Source organism: Pieris brassicae, chromosome 7, assembly GCF_905147105.1.
Source record: "Pieris brassicae chromosome 7, ilPieBrab1.1, whole genome shotgun sequence".
NCBI lineage: Eukaryota > Metazoa > Arthropoda > Insecta > Lepidoptera > Pieridae > Pieris > Pieris brassicae.
The window spans coordinates 10,534,460-10,559,769 of NC_059671.1; the positions used below are offsets into that span (position 1 = coordinate 10,534,460).

The 25,310-nt window shown below is 35.7% G+C and overlaps 2 protein-coding genes across 2 annotated transcripts in view; both read left to right on the forward strand.

Moving 5' to 3' along the window:
- LOC123711850 (dynein axonemal heavy chain 3) overlaps positions 1 to 7,102 on the forward strand; it is a 55,149-nt gene extending 48,047 nt beyond the window's left edge. Inside the window, exons 62-71 of the mRNA XM_045664688.1 lie at positions 123 to 260; positions 779 to 1,016; positions 1,139 to 1,346; positions 1,963 to 2,213; positions 2,435 to 2,592; positions 3,305 to 3,464; positions 4,212 to 4,406; positions 4,564 to 4,772; positions 6,068 to 6,278; positions 6,793 to 7,102. Coding sequence (XP_045520644.1) covers positions 123 to 260; positions 779 to 1,016; positions 1,139 to 1,346; positions 1,963 to 2,213; positions 2,435 to 2,592; positions 3,305 to 3,464; positions 4,212 to 4,406; positions 4,564 to 4,772; positions 6,068 to 6,278; positions 6,793 to 7,089 — 2,065 coding nt within the window. The 3' untranslated portion in view covers positions 7,090 to 7,102. The remainder of the gene's footprint in view (positions 1 to 122; positions 261 to 778; positions 1,017 to 1,138; positions 1,347 to 1,962; positions 2,214 to 2,434; positions 2,593 to 3,304; positions 3,465 to 4,211; positions 4,407 to 4,563; positions 4,773 to 6,067; positions 6,279 to 6,792) is intronic.
- A 1,356-nt stretch (positions 7,103 to 8,458) lies between these two features.
- LOC123711671 (forkhead box protein K1) overlaps positions 8,459 to 25,310 on the forward strand; it is a 31,173-nt gene continuing 14,321 nt past the window's right edge. The window contains exon 1 of the mRNA XM_045664354.1: positions 8,459 to 9,265. Coding sequence (XP_045520310.1) covers positions 8,904 to 9,265 — 362 coding nt within the window. The 5' untranslated portion in view covers positions 8,459 to 8,903. The remainder of the gene's footprint in view (positions 9,266 to 25,310) is intronic.

Consider the following 25,310-nt stretch of genomic DNA (forward strand, 5'->3'; position numbering starts at 1 on the left):
AACATGAATTGTTTTATGACAGGATATTTGTAAATTTATTTACTCAATATCAATGTTTTTAATTTGAGTTTTTATAATGCATAATGTAATATCATTATTAATATAACATTTCCCATTTACAGCTTACGCGGTTTTAAAGAGAACTTCGAATCGAACGTACCTAGTTGGAAGGAGTTCTACGATCTATCAGCTCCGCACGAGACGTCATTCCCACATCCCTATGAAGAAATTGAAGGCATACCGAAGCTGATTATGTTGAGGTATTCTTATATAATTAATAATCCTGTAACTGTGTGCATTTGCGTATCTGTTCATTCGATTTCTAAAATCTGACGAGATGGATATGGTTTCACTTAAAAAATTCATGGCATCAGATCTTTGTACAGTTACGGTAGAAATGATGGCGGTTAGTATTTGCAATTTTATAATTATGGGATCTTAGTTATGAGAACACTAACTTATAAGGATTATTACATAATAACTATCGTTGCTTTAAGTAATAGATCTTAAATTATGCGACGTAAATATTTAGTGACTGTCTTGTAAGCCAACAAAGATTTTTATAAAGCGGTTTATTTTAATTATTTTTGGAACTATTACGTATTGACGCAACAATGATAGCTTTTCACTCATCGTCTGCCAGGCTAGGTGACCAGCCTCTTATTATTTGTATGAACCATTCTTGATAATATTAACGACTTCATTATAAAACGTACATATTCCGTTGTTACAATGAGCCATGTTTCACCAGAATATTCTCACGACTTATGTGTTTTAGATGCATTCGTCCTGACAAGTTAATACCACTAGTCCAACAGTATGTGGTGGTGGAAATGGGCCGTACCTACATCGAACCACCACCCTTCGACTTGGAGAAGTCCTACAATGACAGCAACTGCTGTTCTCCGCTCATATTCATCCTGTCTCCTGGCTCTGATCCTATGTCAGGGCTAGTCAAATTCTCCATGGAGAGAAAGGTCGTCAGCTTCGAGACTATTTCGCTTGGTCAGGGACAGGTACGCTATTGCTTTTGAACATTATTATTATTTTAATCCTTTTTTGAAGCAATTTGTATATACGGAATAAGCGTTGCTTTATTAACGAATTTAAGCTTCCAATATATAATACCATTTGCCAGGGTCCCATAGCAGCGAACATGATCAACACAGCCATCCAGACAGGCGGTTGGGTGGTCCTGCAGAACTGCCACGTGATGGACTCCTGGATGGGGGAGCTCGAGAGGATCTGTGCGGAGGTCATCATCCCTCAGTACACGCACAAGGAATTTCGATGCTGGCTCACCTCATACCCCAGTCGAGCGTTTCCCGTTACCGTTTTGCAGAATGGTTAGATAATATTAAATTGTGACTGGAATGATAAAATTAGTGTTAAAATATTATTTGTCTTGAAAAAACTTATCTGCTATTAGAATAGACGGCAGGTTAACGAAAAGCTTTTAATTTTTTTTAATTTAAACCTTACATCAATAAATCGCAACAAAATATGTATTATTACTTCTTATTAGTTATATCAGATAGACTTGCTTTGTCAAAGTAAGCCCGGCTAAGACCGATTTTGGTTCTATCGATGGCACAAACAATAGGTAAAAGTGCTCCTTTTGATGATATTCGCTTGTTAATTTAAACGAGAAGTTCGTTGATGGGACATTTTTATACTTACTTGAAGACGTTTGGGCCGATTTATTACATATATTTTTATTTAATGGATTAGATTCAGAGGTATTGTTACAATCTATTTGCTACAAGTTGATTGTAGGATTTATAAAAGGAACATATACCTATATTTTAAAATAGAATAGTTGTTTTAAAATGCTCCTAAGATATGTATATGTAAATCAAGCAATATTGGCCGTATTTTATTAATTATTATCTCATTGAGTTATGTAATTTGTGTAAAAAATTCGTGATTATATCCATATATAAGAACCATACCATAACGCAGGTGTGAAAATGACAAACGAGGCTCCCAAAGGTCTAAAGAACAACATTTACCGTTCATACATATCGGATCCCATTTGTGACCCTGAGTTCTATATATCGTGCCCTCGAACTGAGGAATGGCGCAGACTTTTGTTCGCACTTTGCTTCTTCCACGCGATTGTTCAAGAGAGACGCGCCTTCGGTCCTCTCGGATGGAACATTCAGTATGAGTTTAATGAGAGTGATCTGAGGATATGCATTATGCAGTTACAGGTTTGTAATGTATTTTAACCAGACAAATTGTTTGTTATAGTAGTTTTATTTTTGGAAAATATGTAATAAAAACGTGTACAAGTTAGACAGTTTATATCTAATCAAAATTATTCTTGCAACTTTTAACAGTTACCTTGTTAGGCTCAACCGATATGCTTTTTTTAGGTAATGGAGGTTGAAGGGTAGATCTTTATATAATTTAAGTATTTATTTGACTTTAGATGTTCCTAACGGAATACGCGGAAACGCCCCTAGAAGCGTTGAACTACTTGGCGGGTGAATGCAATTATGGTGGAAGGGTCACAGATGACAAGGATAGAAGACTCATCATGTCACTGCTCTCTCTCTTCTACAATGAAGATGTTACTGCGGAGCTTGAGTGAGTAAATTGGTTAATTCACTTTTGTCGCACTGTCCTTCATAAATAACGCTGTCTTTCAGATTGGAGTTCAATTAAAAACAATGAGCTAATATCTAATATATTCACAAACATACAAAGCAAAACGCTTAAGGCTGTGTTTTTAATGATATCGTATTATAATAAAGTAACAGTCACATTGTATCAGTGTCATGGATCATTTTATATCGTTACCTTAGGGGCCGTTCAAGTATTACGTAAGCACTGTAGGGGCGGGGTCTTTGATTTTTTTATTTAATGATTACGTCAACAGTAATTATGTACTTTTTTACACATATTCGTTATATGTGTAAAAAAGTACATAATTACACATTGTTTATGCTTGAAAACGAAATGTATTTTCGAGAATAGCAACATAACATTAATACTATCATTATTTAGAGCTTTGCTTAATTTTGCTGACAAGAGAGGGGGGGGGGGATAATTTGCAGTAAATCTGCTTACGTAATACTTGAACGGTAATATCTCATTCGTCATTTTTTTGGTCAAATACATGCATGCGGGTTTCCTCTCATCTTCACCGTACACGTAAGGCTTAATTGCATTCATAGCAAAACATTGTTGGTGAACCGTCGGGATTTGAGAGCACAGTCTCAGGGTTGAGCGCTTATACCACTAGATAAACACTGCTGTAATGTTTTAATAAAAACAAAGCATTTCTTATCCTCCCTAGTTACTCGTTTTCTCCGAGTGGAGAATATCGTATGCCGGCCAGTATGGACTACAATAGTGTGTTGGAACACATTCGTGCGTTGCCAATGATCGCCAAGCCTGAAGTGTTTGGTCTTCACGAGAACGCTGACATTACCAAGGACAATAAGGAGACTGCAGCCGTGAGTCGTTCTGATTAAGTTAAATATATGACGAGTCGGAAAATTTTATATTTTTTATGTAGCACAGGCAGTGGCGTAACTATCTGGGGCCCGTGGCAATTTCTTTTGATGGGGCCTTATCAGTAAAAATCGTCACGTTTAATTTTAATAAACTTCGAGATTTTCAGCGTACTCAATTACACGTTGTATATGTCCCACTAATGCCACAATAATAACTCCTCTCTTAGGCGAGAGGGAATGGTTTGTAGTCCCCACGCTAGCTCAATGCGTTTTGCATTCATCCATAGAACATAATATCTCAATGCATTCATCATCTATTCGCTAGCGTGAAGGAAACGTGAGGAAACCTGTTTACATTTACAATGAATTTGTAATCTTTACCCTGTTGGGTCGGGGGCTCGTGGCATTTTGCCAGCCCTGCCTGCCGTTTCAATTTAAATTATGGGGATGTGTGAAATAGATGGCGATCGCTTTATTAATTTAATAATTATTCCTTAGCTCCTTCTCTCTTTCTGTTTAAAAAAAATGTTTCAGTCAGAGGCGTCGTCTCTAAGAGGTATTTGCGACTCTTGAGGGCCAATTTACTTTAGAGTCAATAACCTTCTTTGGGCCTTTGGTATAACCATATCTTTCTACTAACAGATTGATCGGGTCGTAACAACCCTCCAGGAATGGATAATAAATTAATTATAGATAATAAATACAACTTGAAATCAAAATTGTATATTGAAATCATTTCTTTCCCAGCTCCTATTCGGTTGCCTCTTAACCCAGACGTCCATAACATCAGGAGGTGGAGGAGGTGAGGGGGGCGAGGGAGGGGGCGTGGTGGAGCTGACCCGGGACATGAAGTCCAGACTCCCCCCGCCCTACGATGTTTTCGACGTCTCACAGAGATACCCCGTTCAGTACTATAATAGTATGAATACAGTGCTTAAACAGGTAACCTTTATTTGCTTTATAGCTTTTTTGTATGCATATGAAGTACTAGTTAGGAAAAAAATATATTTAATGTCAGATTTGAGGAATTTACTGACAAATATAAATAAGAATTTAATTTGTAAAGTACCTGGAATATATGGTTGGTCATATTTTACAGGAACTGATCCGATACAATCGTCTCTTGGCGGTCGTAGCACGGACACTCCATGGCGTGTATATGGCAGCCCAGGGTCTGGCCATAATGAGTGCAGAACTGGAGGAGTGCAACAATGCGTTTGTCAAAGGGATCGTGCCTGACGCTTGGATGTCCAAATCCTATCCTTCTATGAAACCCTTGGGTTCATACGTCGCCGATTTTCTTTCAAGGTATACAACATAATAAAACCGTATAAAACATTTGCATGTAGATGAAAAACACCCAAAAAGCCCTAGATTATAGTTATTCTTAATTTTACATATTTTTGAATAAGAACAGAATTATAATATTTTATGAAAGACAAGACGATACTTTGTAGATCATATATAAGTATTATAAAAGTGTGATTGTTCATTTATAAATGCTTCAGCTTAGCAAGAAACATTTACACATGAAATGAAAAACCATAATCTTAGATAATATTAAATCACTTTACTATCAAAACATTTGTGTCTGTGTACATTATCTCAATAACTACTTGTACTCAGTCTGCCCTTAAGACTAGTAAAGATATTGCACTAATAGTGATGTCAAAATTAACAACCATATCACACATTGAGATTTACAAGCTTCTACATAAACTGCAATATTAAAGCTTCCTTTAACCTGGGTTGACTAATTAGAGTAAATGATTTTAAGAATAAATAACTGACACATAAAGTATATAGTTTTTGATCTACATAATAAAATTTGTAAAATATAGTTTCTTCCACAATTGTATTTATACTAAAATTGTTTTAGACCCTATTGGCAGTACTAAGTTAAAAGAGGAAATCTGTCATTTTTATTCTTTCTAATAGATCTATGCCTCGATAAGCTCCATATTATATTTGTTGTTCAGTTCAAGCTCATAGTCTATTGTCTTGATAATTTTCTATCAAGGGAAATATATAAAGCAATGCTTAACATAAAACTGTAACAAAGGTCTTCAACCATCAGTTTTCCTTGCTAAATCTAGTAATTTATTCATGAGCTCTCCTCCAAAGGATTCTCTATACTTCTGGCTTATACTGTTCAATAAGGCATATGGAGTCTCATAGTTCATATTTTCTATAGTTGCAAGGCTTGTGTCATCATATTTTCGTCCAACTACTCGGAACCCTGCCGCAGACATTTCAATGCAATAATTAAGGTCTTCTAAAGTCGTCAAATTCAAATACACACGTTGATTGGTGTTTTTAAGTGCAGTAGATATACAGGCAGTTTTAACATGTTTTTTTATATCATTTATTGCGGCTTCTGCTTCTTTTGGCCAAGTGTTTTGATCAAGCACTTGTTCTGACATCTGTAATGATAATAAAGTAAAATAAGTTTCCACATTAGTAATCAGTAGAGTTTGATTATCAGAGAAGTTTCATCAGAATTTTCTTAATGATTAGTACATCTTTTTTCTTTTACTATAATATTGACATTATTTAATAAATTAAGCAGCTATATTTTATCTGTATCAATGTTTTTTTTGCAGATTAAAGTTCTTGCAAGACTGGATAGATGAAGGGCCTCCTATAGTATTTTGGATATCAGGGTTCTACTTCACACAGTCATTCTTGACTGGTGTTTTACAGAATTATTCTAGGCATAATCATATTCCTATAGACCAGGTCCATTTTGAATTTACCATAACTAGTATGGAAGCAGAGTGTGAGCAAGAACCTAGTTTTGGAGTGTATTGCAAGGTAATTAGACATTCAATCTATTAGAGATTTACTGTTAATGGCAAAAACATTTTGTGTTGATGTTCATACAAGCTATTAGCTTTATGAAGATTCTGAAGGTTCTTTAATTTAGTTGTAATTAATTTTACAAGCAACCATTTAAAATGGATAAGGCTCATCAGGCGCACAGTGTATTTGTATGGGTGAGTGCTGAGTGGGTTTATGCAAAGTGCACCAAACTAAGAATTGAGGATCACGCTTGAATATTTATTTATTTTGTACTTTTATGCTTAAAATATAAATTTATTTTGTATACAAATATAACCCCTTATTTCATAATATACAATAAGCACAAGTATAAAATTTATTGAGTCTTTCGGGCATATCACACTTTAGGGTTATTTTACAAATATAATAATATGACAGACCACATATAAATGCAGTATTTAATGTTAAAAGAAATTGGTTGCTTTTACCTATTTTAATAAATTATTTCTCAAATGAGAAAGTGGATTTTCATTATGACTTCTTTCAGGGTCTATTTCTAGAAGGAGCCAGATGGAATCGTGAGAACATGCAACTTGATGAGTCCTATCCTAAAATTCTATTCGATACAATCCCTATTATTTGGTTCAAACCAGCTCTTATAGCAGATTTTAATCCTCCCCCTTCATATTTCTGTCCAATCTATAAGACAAGCGAGAGAAAGGGAGTTCTTGCTACAACTGGTCACTCAAGCAACTTCGTAATGTACATTACATTACGTTCTGATGTGCCACAGAAACATTGGATCAATCGGGGAGTAGCAAGTTTGACCCAACTTGATGATTAGTTTCAACAGCCAGTGATAAATGTCTAGTCTGATTAATATATTTTATTTTTATGACTGCTTTATTTTAAATGAGCCCTTTTTACTGTTGATTAATAAAATAGCATTAACATTGCTTATTAAAATTAAACCGTGTAAGCAGTATCCGTGACTAAAAATTATAAGGAATTGAATTTCAAAAATTTGAATATTTACCTTGTTAATACTGTTTCCTCGGAGTCTGTATAATAAATACGTAAATATAAAGTAGACCGGTCTCTTTACAATTTGAAAGATGGATTATTATTTGAATAATCTACAATCCAAATATAAATAAATAAAAAAGATATAGATTCTAGAGTTAAAATAGAAAATTTACATATATTCTTGACTCTGAGTTTTTGATTTAATTTTCTGCAAAAATAGACATTCGACTGACAACCAAAAGCTACAAAAATATAATCTGACAAAAGCACCCACGACAATAGAGTAAAAATATCTCGCTATTCTGTGAGTATTGAGTACATAAACTAATATTTCTATTGGAGTGTTAACGATGTCTACAAAGTATACGGTTTTTAAGAAATCAATGATTTTATACTTTTATTATTATATTGAATTATTTCATAAGTCTTGAAAAGACTACTGATTTATTTATAGCCAAACTTCCTACTCATGTAATAATATAAAATAAACAAATGAAAACTTTAAAAAGTTGTGTGAAACAGTAAAATGAAGTTAAAACTGAAATTTTCAAATAAGGACTGCAAAATCTTTTTCTTACAAGAAGCCTTCTACTCTATTCCATAAACTAATGGTGGGTAATGCCCGTCTCACGTATGCTAACACATGCTACAACTGTCGCAAATTTAACAGCATTTTTTTTGAAATATATCGCCACATTTATCCGTATACGTTGTGTCGGTGGAGTTGGTGCCTGGTGGAGCTTGACTAAGGATTACTCGAACACTGTCGGATTAGATGCAGAGAGTCTATTATTTATTAAGTATTAAATTTTCAAATGAACCTTACAACGTTACTTACATTACAGTATAATATAATCATTGAATTACTAAGTAGGGACCTAAGAAATTAATAAGAATAGCCATCGACCTAAAAATTGCGACTATCACTATTTCGTGTCAAAACTTTTGTCTTTTTAATCTCCTAGAAATTTAAATGTACTATTTTTAAATTCTTTGGTCCTCTAGTGCTTTATGTGAGAAAAAAACAAAGAATACAACAAGTTATGAAAGAATAAAATTAAACAAAACTTAGCAATCATGTCATTATTTATATAGGGTCTCATTAAAAGTAAAATTCATGTAAAAGTACAAAATACTTAACTGCGTATAACGAAACTAAAATGTCGATTCAGAAAACTTGTTTGTTGGGAATAGATGGCGCTCTATGCTTGTAAACTGCGTATGGCGAATTGACGTTTTTGGTTATTTTTGTTCTCGCCTCGTGTTTACTTTAGTATCTAATTTCGATCCTATTGCGAAAATTTTGTTGTGCAATAACGACATTGTCAATATTTCGGTCTAAGACTATCTCGCGATATAGTGCAATATCGATCCATGCTTCCGGACTAGATATATGTATACAATTTTATCACGTGGTGGTGTGATTTATATAATTCTTGTTTACCGCACAACTGGAAACTTTGCGCATGTGCGTTCCTTCAGTAACCTCAAACTGTAGAGAGAACACCGATTCGGCAGGTTCCGGATATCCGGGTGACGGTGCGGCATCGGTTCTGTGAAATTGTGATGTGCTATCGCGGCGAGGGTGCGCGCCCCGCGTGTGTTCGTTGGTGATATCGGTACACGCCTGACATGGCTCAGACTCAGATCTCACGGAGTTCAGAGAGCGACGCCTGGGCGCTTCTCTCGCTAAAGGCGCCGCCTTCGCCCTCAAAGGTACAGTGGGCTCAGGAGCCGGCTCCCATAGCAATCGCCCGTCTAGATGGCCGCGACTTTGAGTATCTCATCCGGCAGAAGAAAGTGGTTATCGGTAGAAATTCTAGTCGAGGACAGGTCGATGTGAATATGGGTCACTCCAGTTTCATATCCCGGCGTCATTTGGAACTATTCTATGATCACCCGGAGTTCTACCTGACGTGTAACAGTAAGAACGGCGTGTTGGTGGATGGGGTGTTCCAGCGGAAGGGAGCCGCTGCGATGTTGCTACCAAAAAGGTCAGTACTCTATAGATAAGCTTAGAGGTCGTGATTACGCATTATTTATTAGCATTGTTTGTAAACAAAGTGTTATTGTTTATACCTACCCACCTGAATTTTTTTCTTTGTTTACACTAGTGCATATGCCCAATTTGGAGGTAGTGTCTTTGAAGGTAAACACATTTTAGTTTAGTACCTTTATTTTGCATTGCTTAAAAAGTACATTAATAATAATATGGAAACTAGATAAATAATAATGAATATGTTATCAATATGTAGTGATTTTCAGATGTTCACATTTGAAATATCTCAATTTTTTTATTTTCGGTTATGTGTATGTTACTTTTACTGTGGTACACTTATCAATTTTTAATAATTGCTTGAATGTCTGCCATTTTTATAAAGTAAATAAATATTTAGCCTATTTATAGAATATGGTTTGTTAAATGCATGTTGGAGGTCATAAGGTTATTTCATAAAGCAATAAATTTCTTGTAATCAAATACAGAAGACCTCATCTACAGTCACTATGGAAGTTGGCGATACCTCTTAGACATGCAATAATGATATTTAGGTATTTTTTAAAGGTACATTATATGTTCTTTGAAATGTGGTTATTTCTACCAATACTACATACATACCAACAACATTTATTAAAGATAATGTGAAACAGATACATAATTCCTGTTATATGAATATTTCTTCAGACTAAACATTTAATAAAAATATAGTTCTGATGTTCCGATAGTAAACTACCAGTTAATTTGGATGCTTTGTAATTTATTTGCATGATGCAATACCCAGTACACTTTAAAATATATATTAAACATTTTAAAGTATTTGTCCTGGGAGCTAAATAAAAGTCTAATAAGACTTTTACTAAGCAGTACTAGCTTCATATTATAAGCATTTTTTATGTATCATTTAAGTTGTTTTCTTGAATGCTTAGTAGGTCATATTCATACATTATTTATATGAAACTGCTTACTCTGATAAACACTTACAGCCATCTATGAGAAGCAAAATATATTAATATTATTTTAACACGCCAGTTTATACCACTTACTAGATAATACTTAGATAATAACATGTAAAATGTTAATTGTTTCTGTTTTAAAGGACAATAAAATAGAACAGAAATGTGGCTGTATACCACATTGGGGTAAACCACTCTAGGGTAAAAAATACCCTAATGTGATGATAATATATATATATATCTTGATTGATTAATATATACAAGATATTGTAAATATTTGGTATAGCACTCTTTTTGCCTAGTATCGGTGACATATGTTTCCTAGACAATATTACAAATTTGATCCGTTTTCTTTGTTAATACAAACAACAATATAGTACTTACTAATAGGATAGTATTAACAAAATTCTTTCATGTATTTTTATTGTGTCTACATCTAATAAGTTAGACATAATTATTATATTTTCAGTTGATTTAGATTTTACTCCAAAGCATGGCATAAATCTATAATCCTTTTAACAGTACTATTTTGTATTCATTATTTGCATTGATGACGATATTTCCATAAAGAACGCTTCAATTGGAAATTCCGTTTGGTTATCTCCCTATTTAATTAGTATAAATTTTTTTTTAAAGAAAAGACCGCCATAATTACACACGTATGTGTGAAACGATTGATTTGATTTTCACACTTATATACGTCACGTCAGGTTAGCCAGATTTACCTATTATTTAACTTGAAGAAATTGTAACAGTTTTTTACATTATGTCATCTTGGGGAGTTTTTCTAACTTTCGAAAATATATGCGATTAATGATTTTAGATTTAGATAAACGGAAAAAGCACGTCACCTATCTACGCATGATTGTAGTATTTTAGCGTATTGAAAGCCAGTCGAAATAAGGCTGATTATTATAATTAGTCACAATAAACGTTCCACGAATTGTAATAGATGATGTGGCTGCGATTTCATTACTTCGATATTGGCATTAAATATCTTTCTGGTGAATCACAGACTTTCACTGAAACAACATGCTTTGTTCCGGTAATAGTGTTTACGTTTTTAGGCTGTTAAGTTATTTGCATTTATCTTGTTTTTTCCCCTGGTTTCGAAATCTGGAATTGTCCTCAAGGTATATACCATAAGCGAGCTATTTATGATATAAACTAATTTGGAGCAATTTTAAGCAAACGATATTAAAGTATTAAGGTTCAGTGGATTTATGATTGAGTATCGATTTTCAATAGGCGGAAGGCGAAGCTTGTAAATATCTGCGCACAGCGACCTATTTCATTGATAAATTGTACTATTTAACCTATACACTGTAAGGCTTACATTGAGCATGTTTACAAGTCTGTGTATGCGTATATATGTTTTGTAACGTCTAAATAATGCTTCCTAGTCTAGTGTATTTGATCCATAATTGCCTGATTAAATGCGATAGTTATTCAAAATATTATATTTGTAATGGTGACGAAAACTGACACTATTTTATTATTAAGGAGTAGTTTTTCTTTGCAAATAATAACTTTCATGTTGCAGATAATTAAATGATATTTTAATTAAAGTAATGAGCCGCGTTTGTTTCATGATGGAGGTGCGTGTAAAAGGCCAGTCAACACTAGTGCGATGCGTGTTGCGCAACTGATGCGTTGATAAACAAAGTCCATCATCGTCAACGCAAAATCGATAAATGACGAATGTTTATGTTATAAGCATATCGTATTGTTTCTTTATGAACCAACAAATTAGTTATTTAAAAACGAATTTGAATTTTAACCTCCGAATAATAAGATTTCAATTAATAAAGAAAATGTATGTCATTAAACCGTCGAGCGCTAAAGTCGTCCAATAAGTTTGTGTTAGCTTCGTGAAGAGATAAATAATGTATGAAGTATTTTTAGGACAGTTTACAGAGCGGCGCCGGCCGGCTCATATCAACAAATACCGAGGCATTGTCTCGTAGGTGCAACAGCGTTCCGTTTTTATAATCTAGGCCAAGCTTTGTCGCCGTCTCACTATATAATCTATTATTGCATCAATATATGTTGATTTTCCAACCTTACAATATACATATTACTACAAAACGTAATGGTTCTTTAAATTATAAAATTTGTCCATGCTCTTGGTGTAATTGATTTTCTTCTAGTTTATAAAATTAAATCAATTATTACCCCAAATGGTTTTAGTGGGTATTGCTCACGCAGCTCTGCATAGCATAGATTCTGATGTGGGTATATCCACATACCCTTGCTACTTTCAGGCACAGGAGGTCCCGTAAATGCATTTCCACCTCGGACTTATAAATTTATTAATAATAGAAAAGGGGTTTCTAGTTATAATACATTTCCAGGCAGATCGTAGCCGTCAGATCCGCTATAATTACGAATGTATGTTTTTATGGCCTGCCTTCCGTCCATTTATACTTTAGTTTTGGTCTGTGAATTATAATTGTGTGCTGATATTGTCTGCGAACGAGTACTTTGCATCGTAGTATAATAGTCAATATAAAAATAGCATGAATTAATTTTTAAATGGCTCTATAGAACTTTCTGGGTTTACTCCCTGACAAATACCAGTTGAGAACATCGTATTTTACATTACGTCATGGCTGCATCATGTTGCAGGTTTGCGAAATCAAAGGACACCTAGATCAGACATTCCTATCACATGAGTGTCGTTGTTTACACCGCACTGAACTATTAATAACATGTAAGCCATTCTAATTATACGGCCGAGAGAGAGACGGTGTGACAAACGACTGATGTTGTCTATTTATACAACACAAATATATAGCCCCCGCTCTCTGTGGTACATGACGAAGCAGTAACGCTCTTGCAAATAGCATTTGTCACTTTGTGATATTAGTCACTGAGAAAAAGGTATCTTCTTGTCTAATTTATGCTTCGGAAAGTTGTTTAGTCCACTGCCTTTTAGGCTGGCACTGAAGATAAAACTCACGCATAATATTAAAATGCTGTTAAAAAATTAAAGGTCACCGTTTCTTCTTTTAGAAAGTAAAAGCGGAAGATAAGCGTTAATCTTATAAAACCTTTGTAATTTGGTTACATTGATGACGTGTTTTACGTCCTACTAATACAGGAAGTATTTTAAGTGGCTATTTGGCATGTGGTCAATACATGCCAATGCATTTTCATGTTATTATAATTACATACAGTAACTCCCCCTATAACGCGATACACTCTGACCGCGTTATAAGAAATCGCGTTGTAGGAGTATTCTAGTAAAACCTTTTTTTTTACAATTCAAAAACGAAACAATTGCAATATGTAAAGGTACGCAAAACTAATTATGAACTTGACTTGATAAATTTCACACTACAGAAAATATAAGTTGAGAAATCTGCGCGTTATAGGTGTACCGCGTTATAGGGGGGATTACTGTATTACTAATTTTTCACATCAGTTCAGTATACTACGAAAAATTAAATCTTTATGTAGTAAAGATTGATTGTATTGATTATCGCATTCAGTATTTTCAGTGATAAGATTGTTGTTATGCCGTTTTATCATATAATATATATTATTATATACCTGCAGAGAATTCAATATCGGTTGAATGTTACCAAAATAATGAAAGAATTTTATCTACATTTAAAATAGACGATTATTGAAATTTTAATAAAAAGAATCGTAAATCTACAGCAACTTATGTAACGAAACAATAACTGCTAAATATAGAGTTGGGACCGGAAAATGTGTGACAGTAACTGGTTTATCAATTTATGAGTTCAAGGTTTTACGGGTAGAGGAAAATATTGATTTTATTGACGAAATTAATGTACAATTCAATTAATTTGTTTGTATTGCATTTTATTTTTGGTTTAATTTAAATGCAGACGAAAGTGACACTTAATAGACATTTTGAAATGGTTCTATTAAATTCTAATTAAATATAACATTTCGTCAAGTAGTTTTTTTCCTTGGTTATTTTTAAATTATCGAAAGAAAACAACAATTTGTAAAAAAATAAGTTGATTACTCTTCATTCTTAGATCTAAGATACTAATGGAAAGTTGTGATTTTTATATTTTTAAAGTGTATTGTCTAAATCTGAGTAAAAAAAGGTCTTGACATACGTCGACAACATTCTCAGTCCATGCTTTGAACAGTGAACATGACCAAATGTAAACACAAAGTCGACCACCAAGATTCCGTATACGACGTGGCTTTCAACCCGTTTCATTGCGCAAAAAGTACCAACAAACCGTCCAAATGTCTGAGAACGCAGTGATAACTGTTGCCAACCGAGACAAACGCGATTTAATACCAAACCTGTCTCAATGCAATAAGATCAAAGTTCCTCTGTAAGTCGATAGCGTGGCAAGTACCTCAAAGGATATTAAACTCAAAATAACTGTCCCCATAGTGGTTAATCGTTGGAGCATGTCTTCATTTTGTAGACTTGATTCGTTTGGATGACGATGCGGCGAGACGTGAAAAACGCTAAAATTTCGTGTAAACATCGTGTATCTGGTTACTATCGAGCAAATTAACAAATTTTTCGTCACGCCAACTGGCATGTTTTACGTATCTATTGGAGCCATCTACCAAAAGTATTCGTAACTAACTTATTGACACAAGTGATGCTGGGTTATGTTTGAACAAAATGTATATTTTTTTGTGGCTATCGCGCTTGTTTTGATGCCATTCTATTAAAATACTACAAAACTGCCGTTGTTAATGTTAATAAAACATTCTTAATAAGATTTATATGTTATAATATTGTATTTGTATCAATAGTTCAATCATCATTGAAGTCCCTCCAAAAACGTTTTTGAGCCCATTTTTCTCAAGAAAAGTCTTGATTAGGTAAGATAGGGATTGAAACGTGAGGATTAGGAAAATGTCAAATACCATGGAAGCTGCTCCAATAACACTTTTACATGAATGTTTACATCTTCGTTATATGTTTTAGACCTATGTGATGCAGGCACTCAAAATTATCGTTTATTCAAAATCGGAACTAAAAGAGTGTAATAATAAGTGAATTGCAGTAATCTAGGCCACGCCAATGCACTTTGCCAATATGTCCATACAAGTTTTGGGCGTTGACTTTTCGGTGTTGAGACTTGGCACTGCTCGTTCAGTGGTTTTCAGTCTTAATGATGGCGGAAACTCATTAGTGGACGAATGGTTTTATTTCACACGGCTGTGAGCCTTTGGAAATGTCTGCATTCACGATCGTCAGGCGATCGCTTTTCATTGATTTCCTCTAGAAGTTTCTATTCGAGCCGTTTTAATAAAACTGCGAATCACGAAAGTTTACTTTAATTTGTGTTTAAATTTTTTGCCACGTCAGCATTTTCTGTTGTACTTAAACTGCCATTTGATTTAAATGAGAACCTTTTGTATAGAAATAGGAGTGTAAATATATTAATAAAACACATTAATTAATGAAACTAACTAAGTAGGAAATATTTACAAATGTACACTTGGGCCACTAGTCACAAAATCTATAAAGATTGCTTTCACTTGCGAAACAAGTTGCCGTACAATTACTAAACAGATTAAAACTTAATAAATAAGCTTATACAATCAGGTTGAAGTGTTCTTTTGAATTGTGGGTATACCTCATATTTCACGATAGAAATATTACTATAAGATATTTTATAGGATATTACGCTCGAGAAACAGAGTTCTATCTCGTCGTACAAATTCAAATAACTTAAACGAGTTCGTTCGTGTGCGTACGTTATACATGTATGGCAACCCGGCGTCGTTGCGTCTCCCCAGTCACTGACCTCACGTTAAAATGTAAAGGATTGCTCTGATATTCATTTTACGCGGTTTTTTCACGTGTGACATGAAGTGGTGCTTGGACAGAAATATACAATTTTAGTAGTGACTGAGTACTTCAGGTATATACGAGTAAACTACTCGAGCCTAGGCTAAGCGTAGTCGTACTTCTTTTATAAAGCTGAGCCCCATGTGCTCACTCGTACAGTGAAGGCTAACATGTGAAAATCGGCACGTTTTATTCCCAAAAATCAAATGATACGGTCTTGATTGATCTTTGTCTGCAAACCGAGGCAGAGACTCCTAGTACTCGTCCATAGAACTTGGAATTTTTGGTTCATTTGTCCCACGCTTTATGTTTTGGCGCAACTCGCGAAAACGTTTGTTTTGACGGTAAACCTATTTTTATGGCTGTTCGAATGTTTATTAGTTCATTAAGAGGCACACGCCAGATACAGCCTTACTCGATTGGAATACAGTATAATCTGCTATATTTTTACACTTTTAATTATGTTGTTTTGTACTAAGAACTAGTTTAACAAGTTCGTGGCAGTGTTTGATAATGTTTGGTGAACAGAAAATTATCGTTTCACTTTCGTTTTTAATTTCTAATACAACCCCATTTAACTCGATTTTTGAATAACACGGATTCCTCAAACTGTATTTTTTTTTAAATTCAAATCAAATGGAATCAAATGGATGTGGTATCGAAAAATATTAGGATAGAATTTGCAGTAGGTACCTGCGACTCAGACAGTCAAATAAAGGTAATGAAATCATATTGAATTCCACAAACAGGCGCGGCGGTCGGTCCGCAGGTCTATTTGCCTATTTATACAACAGTCGATCTTATGTGACTAGTAATAAGAAATAATTTCTAAAGTTCTCACTCTGCACTTTGCTAACAGCAAGGCTTTGTGGTTTTCTGTGAAAAAGATATTTGATTTCTTATACAAAGAGGTTTGTTTGACTCGTCGCAAATATAGGGAGATTTTTTTAGTAAAATAAAAAACTTAACTTACCTCTAGGCTCTATTACCAGTCGTAATTTGTGAATTTGTTTATATTAATATATATTTTCTTATTACTTTGTTTATAGTTAAAGATTTTCATTAAAATGGCTTGAACAAATTTTTATTTCGACTATAACCTGAGTAGTGATATGTGTTGTGATAGGGATTTCGTACAGACTTAATTAAATATAATAAAATAATTGAATTAATAAATGTATTTATCTCTGTTTGAGCCTGCATCATTTTTGTTTTCGTTTAGCTATTGTAATTGAAAACGTGCATTTCAGACTGAGCGTGCTCTAATAAATGTTATTTAGTGTATATTTTCACGACTTTCGTGCACACTTAATACACCACGTGTAGAGTTGTTAGAGAATCGATTGTTTTTTTAATTTGATTGAATAAATAAACAATTTAATTAATTGAAGGAAGGAGTTGCGATGCAAGTTCTTTAAATATACAATGAAGAATGTTTAGCAATAAAATGTCCCTAATAATGGTTACTCAACATTCTTAAGGTAGCTGAAAATAATAACACAATATTACAATAAGAACCATAATATTTAACGTATTGCTGTGAATGAAAAACCGTGATTTTTTACAGTTGTGTAGTAAACATAACGTAGGTATTGACAAACATCAAATGTATTAGAGAATCTTGAAAATAATTACTTTAACATTAGCAAAAACACTATTTAAATTGAGGTTTTTATTAAAACGTTGCTGTACAGAAAAAAAATCTAGTTACGCTATATCTTCGCGACCGAGTATCAAGTGTGACTACTGAGTCAAGATGAAACTTATGTCATTCATTCAGCCGGAGTATATTTAGTGACAAGGCGTTGCCAAAAAGTTGGCAATGGGATGCTTGGAGGGTATTTTTGTTATTTTAATTTACCTGGACAGCTGACAAAACAATGCAACTTTTTGCACTTTAATAAAAGTGAATATGATTTCGGCTAGATTGACTTTTCATAATATCAGACACTAGCGCTTATAGATCTCCTGTGGCAGGTATTTTTATTTATTACTATTCTTGTACGAGCCAAAGTTGTACGCTTTGTCCACTCGGGCTTTCTTAGTTTTATATGCGAGGCGGTTAGCTAAAGTATAGCCAGGCGTACGTACTCTTTTCAACAATTACATTGCATTCATTCGTTTCATAGCAATTAACATTTCAGTATTATATTCTATTGTTGTACGCAAGTGGTTAATATCGAGTAAAAATAAAATCCAATCTTAATTTCAAATTATTTAAATTCGTACTTACAGCTACAAAGGCTGTTAAAGCCTGAATTCGTCGAAACCCCATTAGGAAGCAAAAAAATATTATCCCGAGAAATGAAGATTACCGCTAGGACTCTGTCGCGTATCATAAAACAAGACCTGAAGCTTATCGTCGATATTCAGGATATGCCCTAAATCAATATTTACAAGTAAAGAGACTAGATCGATCAAAACGCCTTTTGTCGCAATACGCAGGTGGAAAGCACAGAAATATCCTCTTTACATGAAACAATTTTCTGGATTGAAGAACACTACAATGAGCAAAATGATAAAGTGTACGTTCAGTTACAGTTCTAAAGAAGCTGCTCAAGTGGTTGGAAGTGTACAACATAGTTATCATTCTGTGTCAGTGATGGTTTGGTGGGGCGTCTCTTATCAAGGAGTCACAAAACTACATTTTTGTAAAAAGGAGTGAAATCTTCAGACAAAGTGTATCAAGATACAGTCTAGGATCATGTTGTGAAACCTCTCAGCAATACACTTTAAAAAAATATGCCATGCACATTCCAGCAGGATTCTGTACCTGGTCACAAGGCACGAACTACACAAGCCTGGCTTGAAACCAACGTTCCGGACTTTATAAGAGCTGAAGACTGGCCCTAATCTAACCCAGACCACAAACCTCTAGAATTCAAATTATGGTCAGTTTTAGAGGACATGGCCTTCTCTAAATGACACGGCGACACTGAGTCTTAGAAAAGCTTTGCAGCAAGCAGTGGCGAAATTTCCCTTGGAAACAGTTTGTAAATCCATAGATTCGTAGCCAAACGGATTAAAGGCCTGTATTAAAGCCAAAGGTAGTCATTTCGAATAGAATATATTTTGATTTTTTACTGAGACTTTAATAAATATGTAGTAATTTTAATAATAATATGTATTATATTCTTCAGTAACAAAACATACTACTATTTCGATAGAACGACACAAAAATACCTACACCGATAATGCTATTAAATTCACTTATATATATACACCTAGATCGTACAACTAGTTGAAAAAAATAGTATTTCAAAATATTTTTATCCGTGATAATTCGCAAGGTCCCTATTTAAATTCACGAGCGACGTGATAGACACGTGATCGGGTTTAACGGATCTCGTGGTTGTACGTCTAACTCTATATTGAGAGCTGAAGAGCGAAATCCGGTTTTAGTTTAGTGCTGTGTAATCGCTACGCTAAATCACTAAGTATCTATTGAATAATAGAAACAAATTACAGCAATAATAAAGAAACAATCTGTTTTATGTTAGAAGAACATTTTAAAATTTATTTATGAGACGACTAATTTCATTATTTATCTAAAAATAAATATTAGTAGGTGAGACCGGGGCTGGTTGACCAAGTTTGAGCTTAAAGCTTTATATTTTCAATTCTTTAGAGTATATTAAGTTAAAAACGGGTTTAGTTAATAGATTTACTATTGAGCTTTCGAAAGAAGTAGCAAAAAGAACGTTTTTCATTATGACGTAAAGTCGTCGTCGCTTACCTCGGATGAGTTCCAACGTCACATATATATTTGTATTTATATTTACAATGAGCTCCTAAAATAATTTTAAAGTTCTTAAAGAGAAAAAGATTCCTTGAATGTTAGCAAAATTGTTCTTTTTCGACTCCTACGCTATGTATCAGTGCTAAAATGAACAAAACTGTTATCAACGTTATCAGTACGCGCGAAATATATTGACGTATTTGAATTGTTACTATGATCGTCGCGTCGCTTACACACCGATAACTCAATGTTATTTGTTATAAATAAATACTATTTATGTAAACAGCTTAATTTAGGTAGATATTTCCAATGTATAATAAAAAATACTCTAGTATTAATAAGGTCTGGACAATATTTAATTTGAAATCTTTTAATTCAAAAAACAGGGAAAGACCCTAAGTCGAATTGGTTCGGAAATACTTCAGAAGGCAGCTGGTTCCACATAGCGGTGGTGCGCGGCAAAAACTACCTTGATAAACGTTCAGTTGTCACGGTGGACGTCGAGGTGATACGAGGACGTCGAGGGTAGAATTTCGTATTCTGTCTCGACGTCCGATGATGAAACTTATCTGCAGTTACTAATCCAAACAATTCCTTTGAACACTATCCATGGTAAATGCGGTAAAAGATAGACAGAGTGACACCACATCTCGACCCAACGCCAAAGGATCAAGCCACTTGGAGAGGAATTGCTCGTCGTCGCGAGGATTCGAAACGCTCTTCGTAGAATTCGGTCAAGTGGAAGGAGCTGGTACTGGGAGTCCTCGCCCAGAGGTGAGAACAGTATTTCATGTGGGACCGAATTTGCGCTTTATAGAGTTGCAAGTGATGGCCCGGAGTGAAGTACTGTCGTTTTGCTGAGCACACCAAGCTTTTTGGAGGCTAATTTAGCCTTTCCCTCCAAATGACCGCGAAACTGAACATCGTTCGATGTATCAACGCCAAGTATTCCGATGCTGTCTGTGGCTTTAAGAAGAGTGTCTTCGAAAAGAGGAGTAGCGACAAAGGGTGTTTTTTTCGCAGAAAACGCGCAAACTTGTGTCTTCTTGGGGTTAAATTGGACTAGGTTTAGTCGACCTCAGTCCGAGACTCCACGTACCGGTACTCATCTACAACTGCCGAAGGATATGCGTATATATCGTTTTAAAAATCTTGATTATTGTGTATTTGAGGTTATGTTAATTGCTTCGACATTTTCATGTACAATAATTACAGGTGTGCAGTGCATTAACCTGTGTGTAAATATATAATTGTTTATATAGGTGACATTCGTCACGCGATAGATCAATTATTGTACGGTTGTATTTTTACTTTTGCGGGAAAATGCTTTCGAAGGAAAAAGCTTTTTCATGTTTCATTTATTAAAATCCCTCATTCGTTATTTCGTTTTCAGTTCTATTTTGTTACTTTAATTAAATGCTGTTTTGCTTGTTTCAGGTAAATAATGGGTGGTCTGTACGTCTACGTATTTAGTAATTATTTTTAAAAATATGTAAAATTTTGTATTTGTGTGCATTGTAACAATTGCATTATTTTTATATGGTAACGCGTCAAAGTAAACATTTGTCGTTAGTAATAACCATTTGTCTAACGGGAATTCTAACAACCCACATAAGTATAATCAGTCATTTAACGTTATACATAGGTAAAAGGTTATTTAGGTGTAGAAAGTGGAATTGCTATTCCCAGCATCCTCTGCATCCTTCCTTGCGTCCATGAGTCTAACAAGTGCTGTATTCAATCCAGCTTTTCAGCGATTACATCCAGCATGTGGTTAGGTTAGGTTAGGCCTTACCAGAAATACCGTTTGATTACCGCACCGTGGTGTATAAAGTCTATAAGTCTGCGGATCACAACAAAATTCTACCTATAATATTTTTTGTGGTATTTGGCTGAAAGAGATCGCTTGAAAGCGTTTAGCCGGCGTAGTTGTTTTTAAATACAACGTATAGTGTTAAATAATAAATTTACCAATGGGCGTTGTGATGATGCAACAATAAATTATGAGAAACAATGTTAAAGAAGATACAAAATGCCTCTGGCCGTTTATACAATAATAATACAATATTTTCTTAATAGGCGAATTCCAAAAAGTTTGTTACAATTTGATCGAAATATGAGCTTGTATTAATTCTCAACAGACTGGTGCTCATTGGGCTTTACTTTTATAAAGTGGTCGTAAATAGTAGGTCATCATGATGCCAATGTAAGACAGCGACGTCTCCCAAGGCCAGAATCGATTGACGTCTAAATAAAGTATTGTTTAGGTTGGGCGGAAAATTGCTGACGTCTATCGCTATACGCTGCGTATTTCTTGACATAGTCTAGATAAGATCTTATCGCTGTAGCTTCAAAATGGTTAAATCATATTTATATAGGTATTTGAGAACTATAATAAAACTGTTCAAAAGTAGTTTGATGTCGAGGGAGTAATATACTGTACTAAAAGGCCCCTTATTTAGGTCATTCCTACCGTCTATGTCCCAAATTGTTATGTCATCCTCTCTGAGACGACGATTAGCGTAGTAGTATTGGTTATTTGGAATTGCATTGAGATTTGTAAGTTAATAATTGAAATGTTTTTTGGCAAGTCTTATGCCAGTATTATGTCCTAGGTATTCATAGTAAATCGTGGTTTGACAAAATTGGAATACTTAAATGGAACTGAAATTTAGATTCTTTACTAAGTACAAAAATATGGGATTGACTTTTTATATTTTAAGTAATTTCACTTATAATGTTCGATATTTTGGAAAAAAAGTAACGATTAACGACACATACGTAGGGTACGTACTTAGTAAGATAATATTAAAATAGTTGTATTAAAAGTAAGAAGTTCCTATTGTTTCATCATCAGCCGGCCTATACTATTTACCTGCCGATAACGTCCGGAGCAAGCGCGGTCCGTCCAAAACAGTCTGAAAGGGCACGAGGTGAAGGACGCTTCAGTCCGATCGATACAACGTCTCATCTCTCACACATTCGATTATCAACCTTATCTCCACATACTTAGGCCAAATATTGCCAAACAGTTCGACGAAGCTCTCCCGACCTATTGGATGTTTTGATGTAACACGTGTCATTGTGTCGGGAACGGAGGCTTTGGGATGAACATAGGATGGTATAATTTATGTATTCTAACGAGAAATGTCTTTGGGTATTAGGTGGGAGTTTATTTAACGGTTTCGAAGGGTTTCATTAAGTATTCGTGGAAGGGAACGTTTACATAATAATTAACAAACCAAACGTGACTGTTAACAGGTGGTGTTGGAACTTTTTGTCGAGTTTTGCAAAGTAGGTTTTACCTCCAGATAGGAAAAATATTCTGAGAGATATCTATATATATAGTATATAAAACTGTATAGTTGTTGTAGGTTGGTTTATTAAAAATATTCAATCTAATTCTTATGTATAAATATAAATAGTAAAAAAGGCCTTGTTGATTTTTATTGTAAGAAAATATAAAGGAGTTGACAGTTTTTATAAATGTCATAATATGAAACTGTGTGAGACAAGACACAGATTTATAATCTTAAATAGATAAACAACGCGGTTCACTTTCACCTCGAAACTGCGAAGCCGGCCTTGATTCTTCCTTACTGAGACTCAGATATCCTCCCCGGCTGATACTTCCTACCTCTCCTACCCAGGGTACAAATTTGAACATTCATTTGTGCCGCGGGCGGGAGTTTGCGTGTACGTCAGAGAGGATATCTGTTCTCGTCGCCTCGGGTCGCTTGAAGGAAGGGACCTATCTAGCCTCTGACTGCGCGTAGACTGCGATGACCATCCGCGATTCTACGCATGCCTGTATAGGTCCCATAGCGGAAATACCGAAACTGAGCGACTCATTGAGCACATCCAAATGGCTACAGATTCCCTGCTCGAAGGGGTTCCTACCGCTGAAATCGTGATACTTGGCGATTATAACGCTCACCATGCCGATTGGCTCGGCTCGGAAACCACCGATCACGCGGGAAGATCCTTTCACGACTTTGCTTTAGCTTACGACCTGTCACAAATGGTCCCTGCGATTACGCGAATACCAGATGTGGATGGTCATAAACCCTCTTTGTTGGACCTCACATCCGGAGACCTATCAAGTCTCTGTCGACCCGCCATTGGGTTCATCGGATCATTGTGTGGTCCGGAGTACTGTGCCTACTACGCGCCCTCCTCGGCCCCATTTTTCGGGTTGTCGCCGTATTTGGCACTATCGGTCAGCAGATTGGGATGGGATGCGGTCTTTCTTTGCGTCCTACCCTTGGGGGCCTATGTGCTTTTCGTCGGAAGCTCCAGATTCCGTCGCTGCCTCTGTCGCCGAAGTGGTTCTGCAGGGCATGGAACTCTTTATTCAATTTTCTGCGGTGCCGATCGGTGGCAAGTCACAACACTGGTTTAAGCGTTCTTGCAAGGCGGCATCGCGTCGAAAGCGAGAATGCTTTAATGCATGGGCGGAAGCGGCGATATCTCGTGATGCCAATACCAGCGAACATAAAAAAGCATATAACTCAGCCTCCAGGTCCTTCAAACGGGAAATCGCTAAGGTAAAGTCAGAGCACATCGCCAGATTTGGCGAGAGATTGGCCCAACTCCCTTCGGGGACTCGAGCCTTCTGGTCTCTCGCCAAAGCTGTACAAGGGAATTTTTGTCAGCCATCCATTCCACCGCTGCACAGGGAGGATGACTCGCTCGCCCACACTGCGAAGGAGAAGGCCGACCTCTTGGGCTGTCTCTTCGCGTCCAACTCGACTTTGGATCACCGATGGGGATCACCACCGACGATTTCGCGGTGTGATTATTCAATGCCGGAAATCACAATCCGGCAACGTGCTGTTTGCAAGGCACTATCTTCCTTGGACATTCATAAGTATCCCTTCAATTGTGCTGCGTACTTGTGCTCCTGAGTTGGCTCCGGTCCTGACGCGCCTATTCCGGTACCTGTACTCGCTCGGCACTGTCCCGCAATGCTGGAAGACCGCTTCGATACATCCGATCCCTAAAAAAGGCGATCGCTCTGATCCTTGCAACTATCGTCCAATAGCTATAACCTCCTTGTTCTCCAAAATAATGGAATACATTATTAATGGTCAGCTCTTCAGGTATCTAGAGGGCCACCCGCTGATTAGCGATTATCAGTACGGCTTTCGTCGTGGTCGTTCGGCTGGTGACCTTCTAGTATACCTTACATATAGATGGGCAGAGGAAATTGAGTCCAAGGGGGAGGCGATAGCGGTTAGTTTGAATATAGCGAAAGCCTTCGATCGGGTGTGGCACAAAGCACTGCTCTCGAAGCTCCCAGCCTACGGGTTTCCCGAGAAATTATGCGACTGGATCTCCAGCTTTCTGGCCGATCGGAGCATCAAGTTCGTCGTCGACGGAGCATGTTCCGACCTTAAACCCGTGAATGCTGGGGTCCCACAAGGCTGTTTCTTCTGCATATCAATGACATGTTGCAACTTCGCAACATTCATTGCTATGCGGACGACAGCTCTTTACACTGGCCGGGCAGGTATTTCTCGGGCCGTTGTCGATGAGT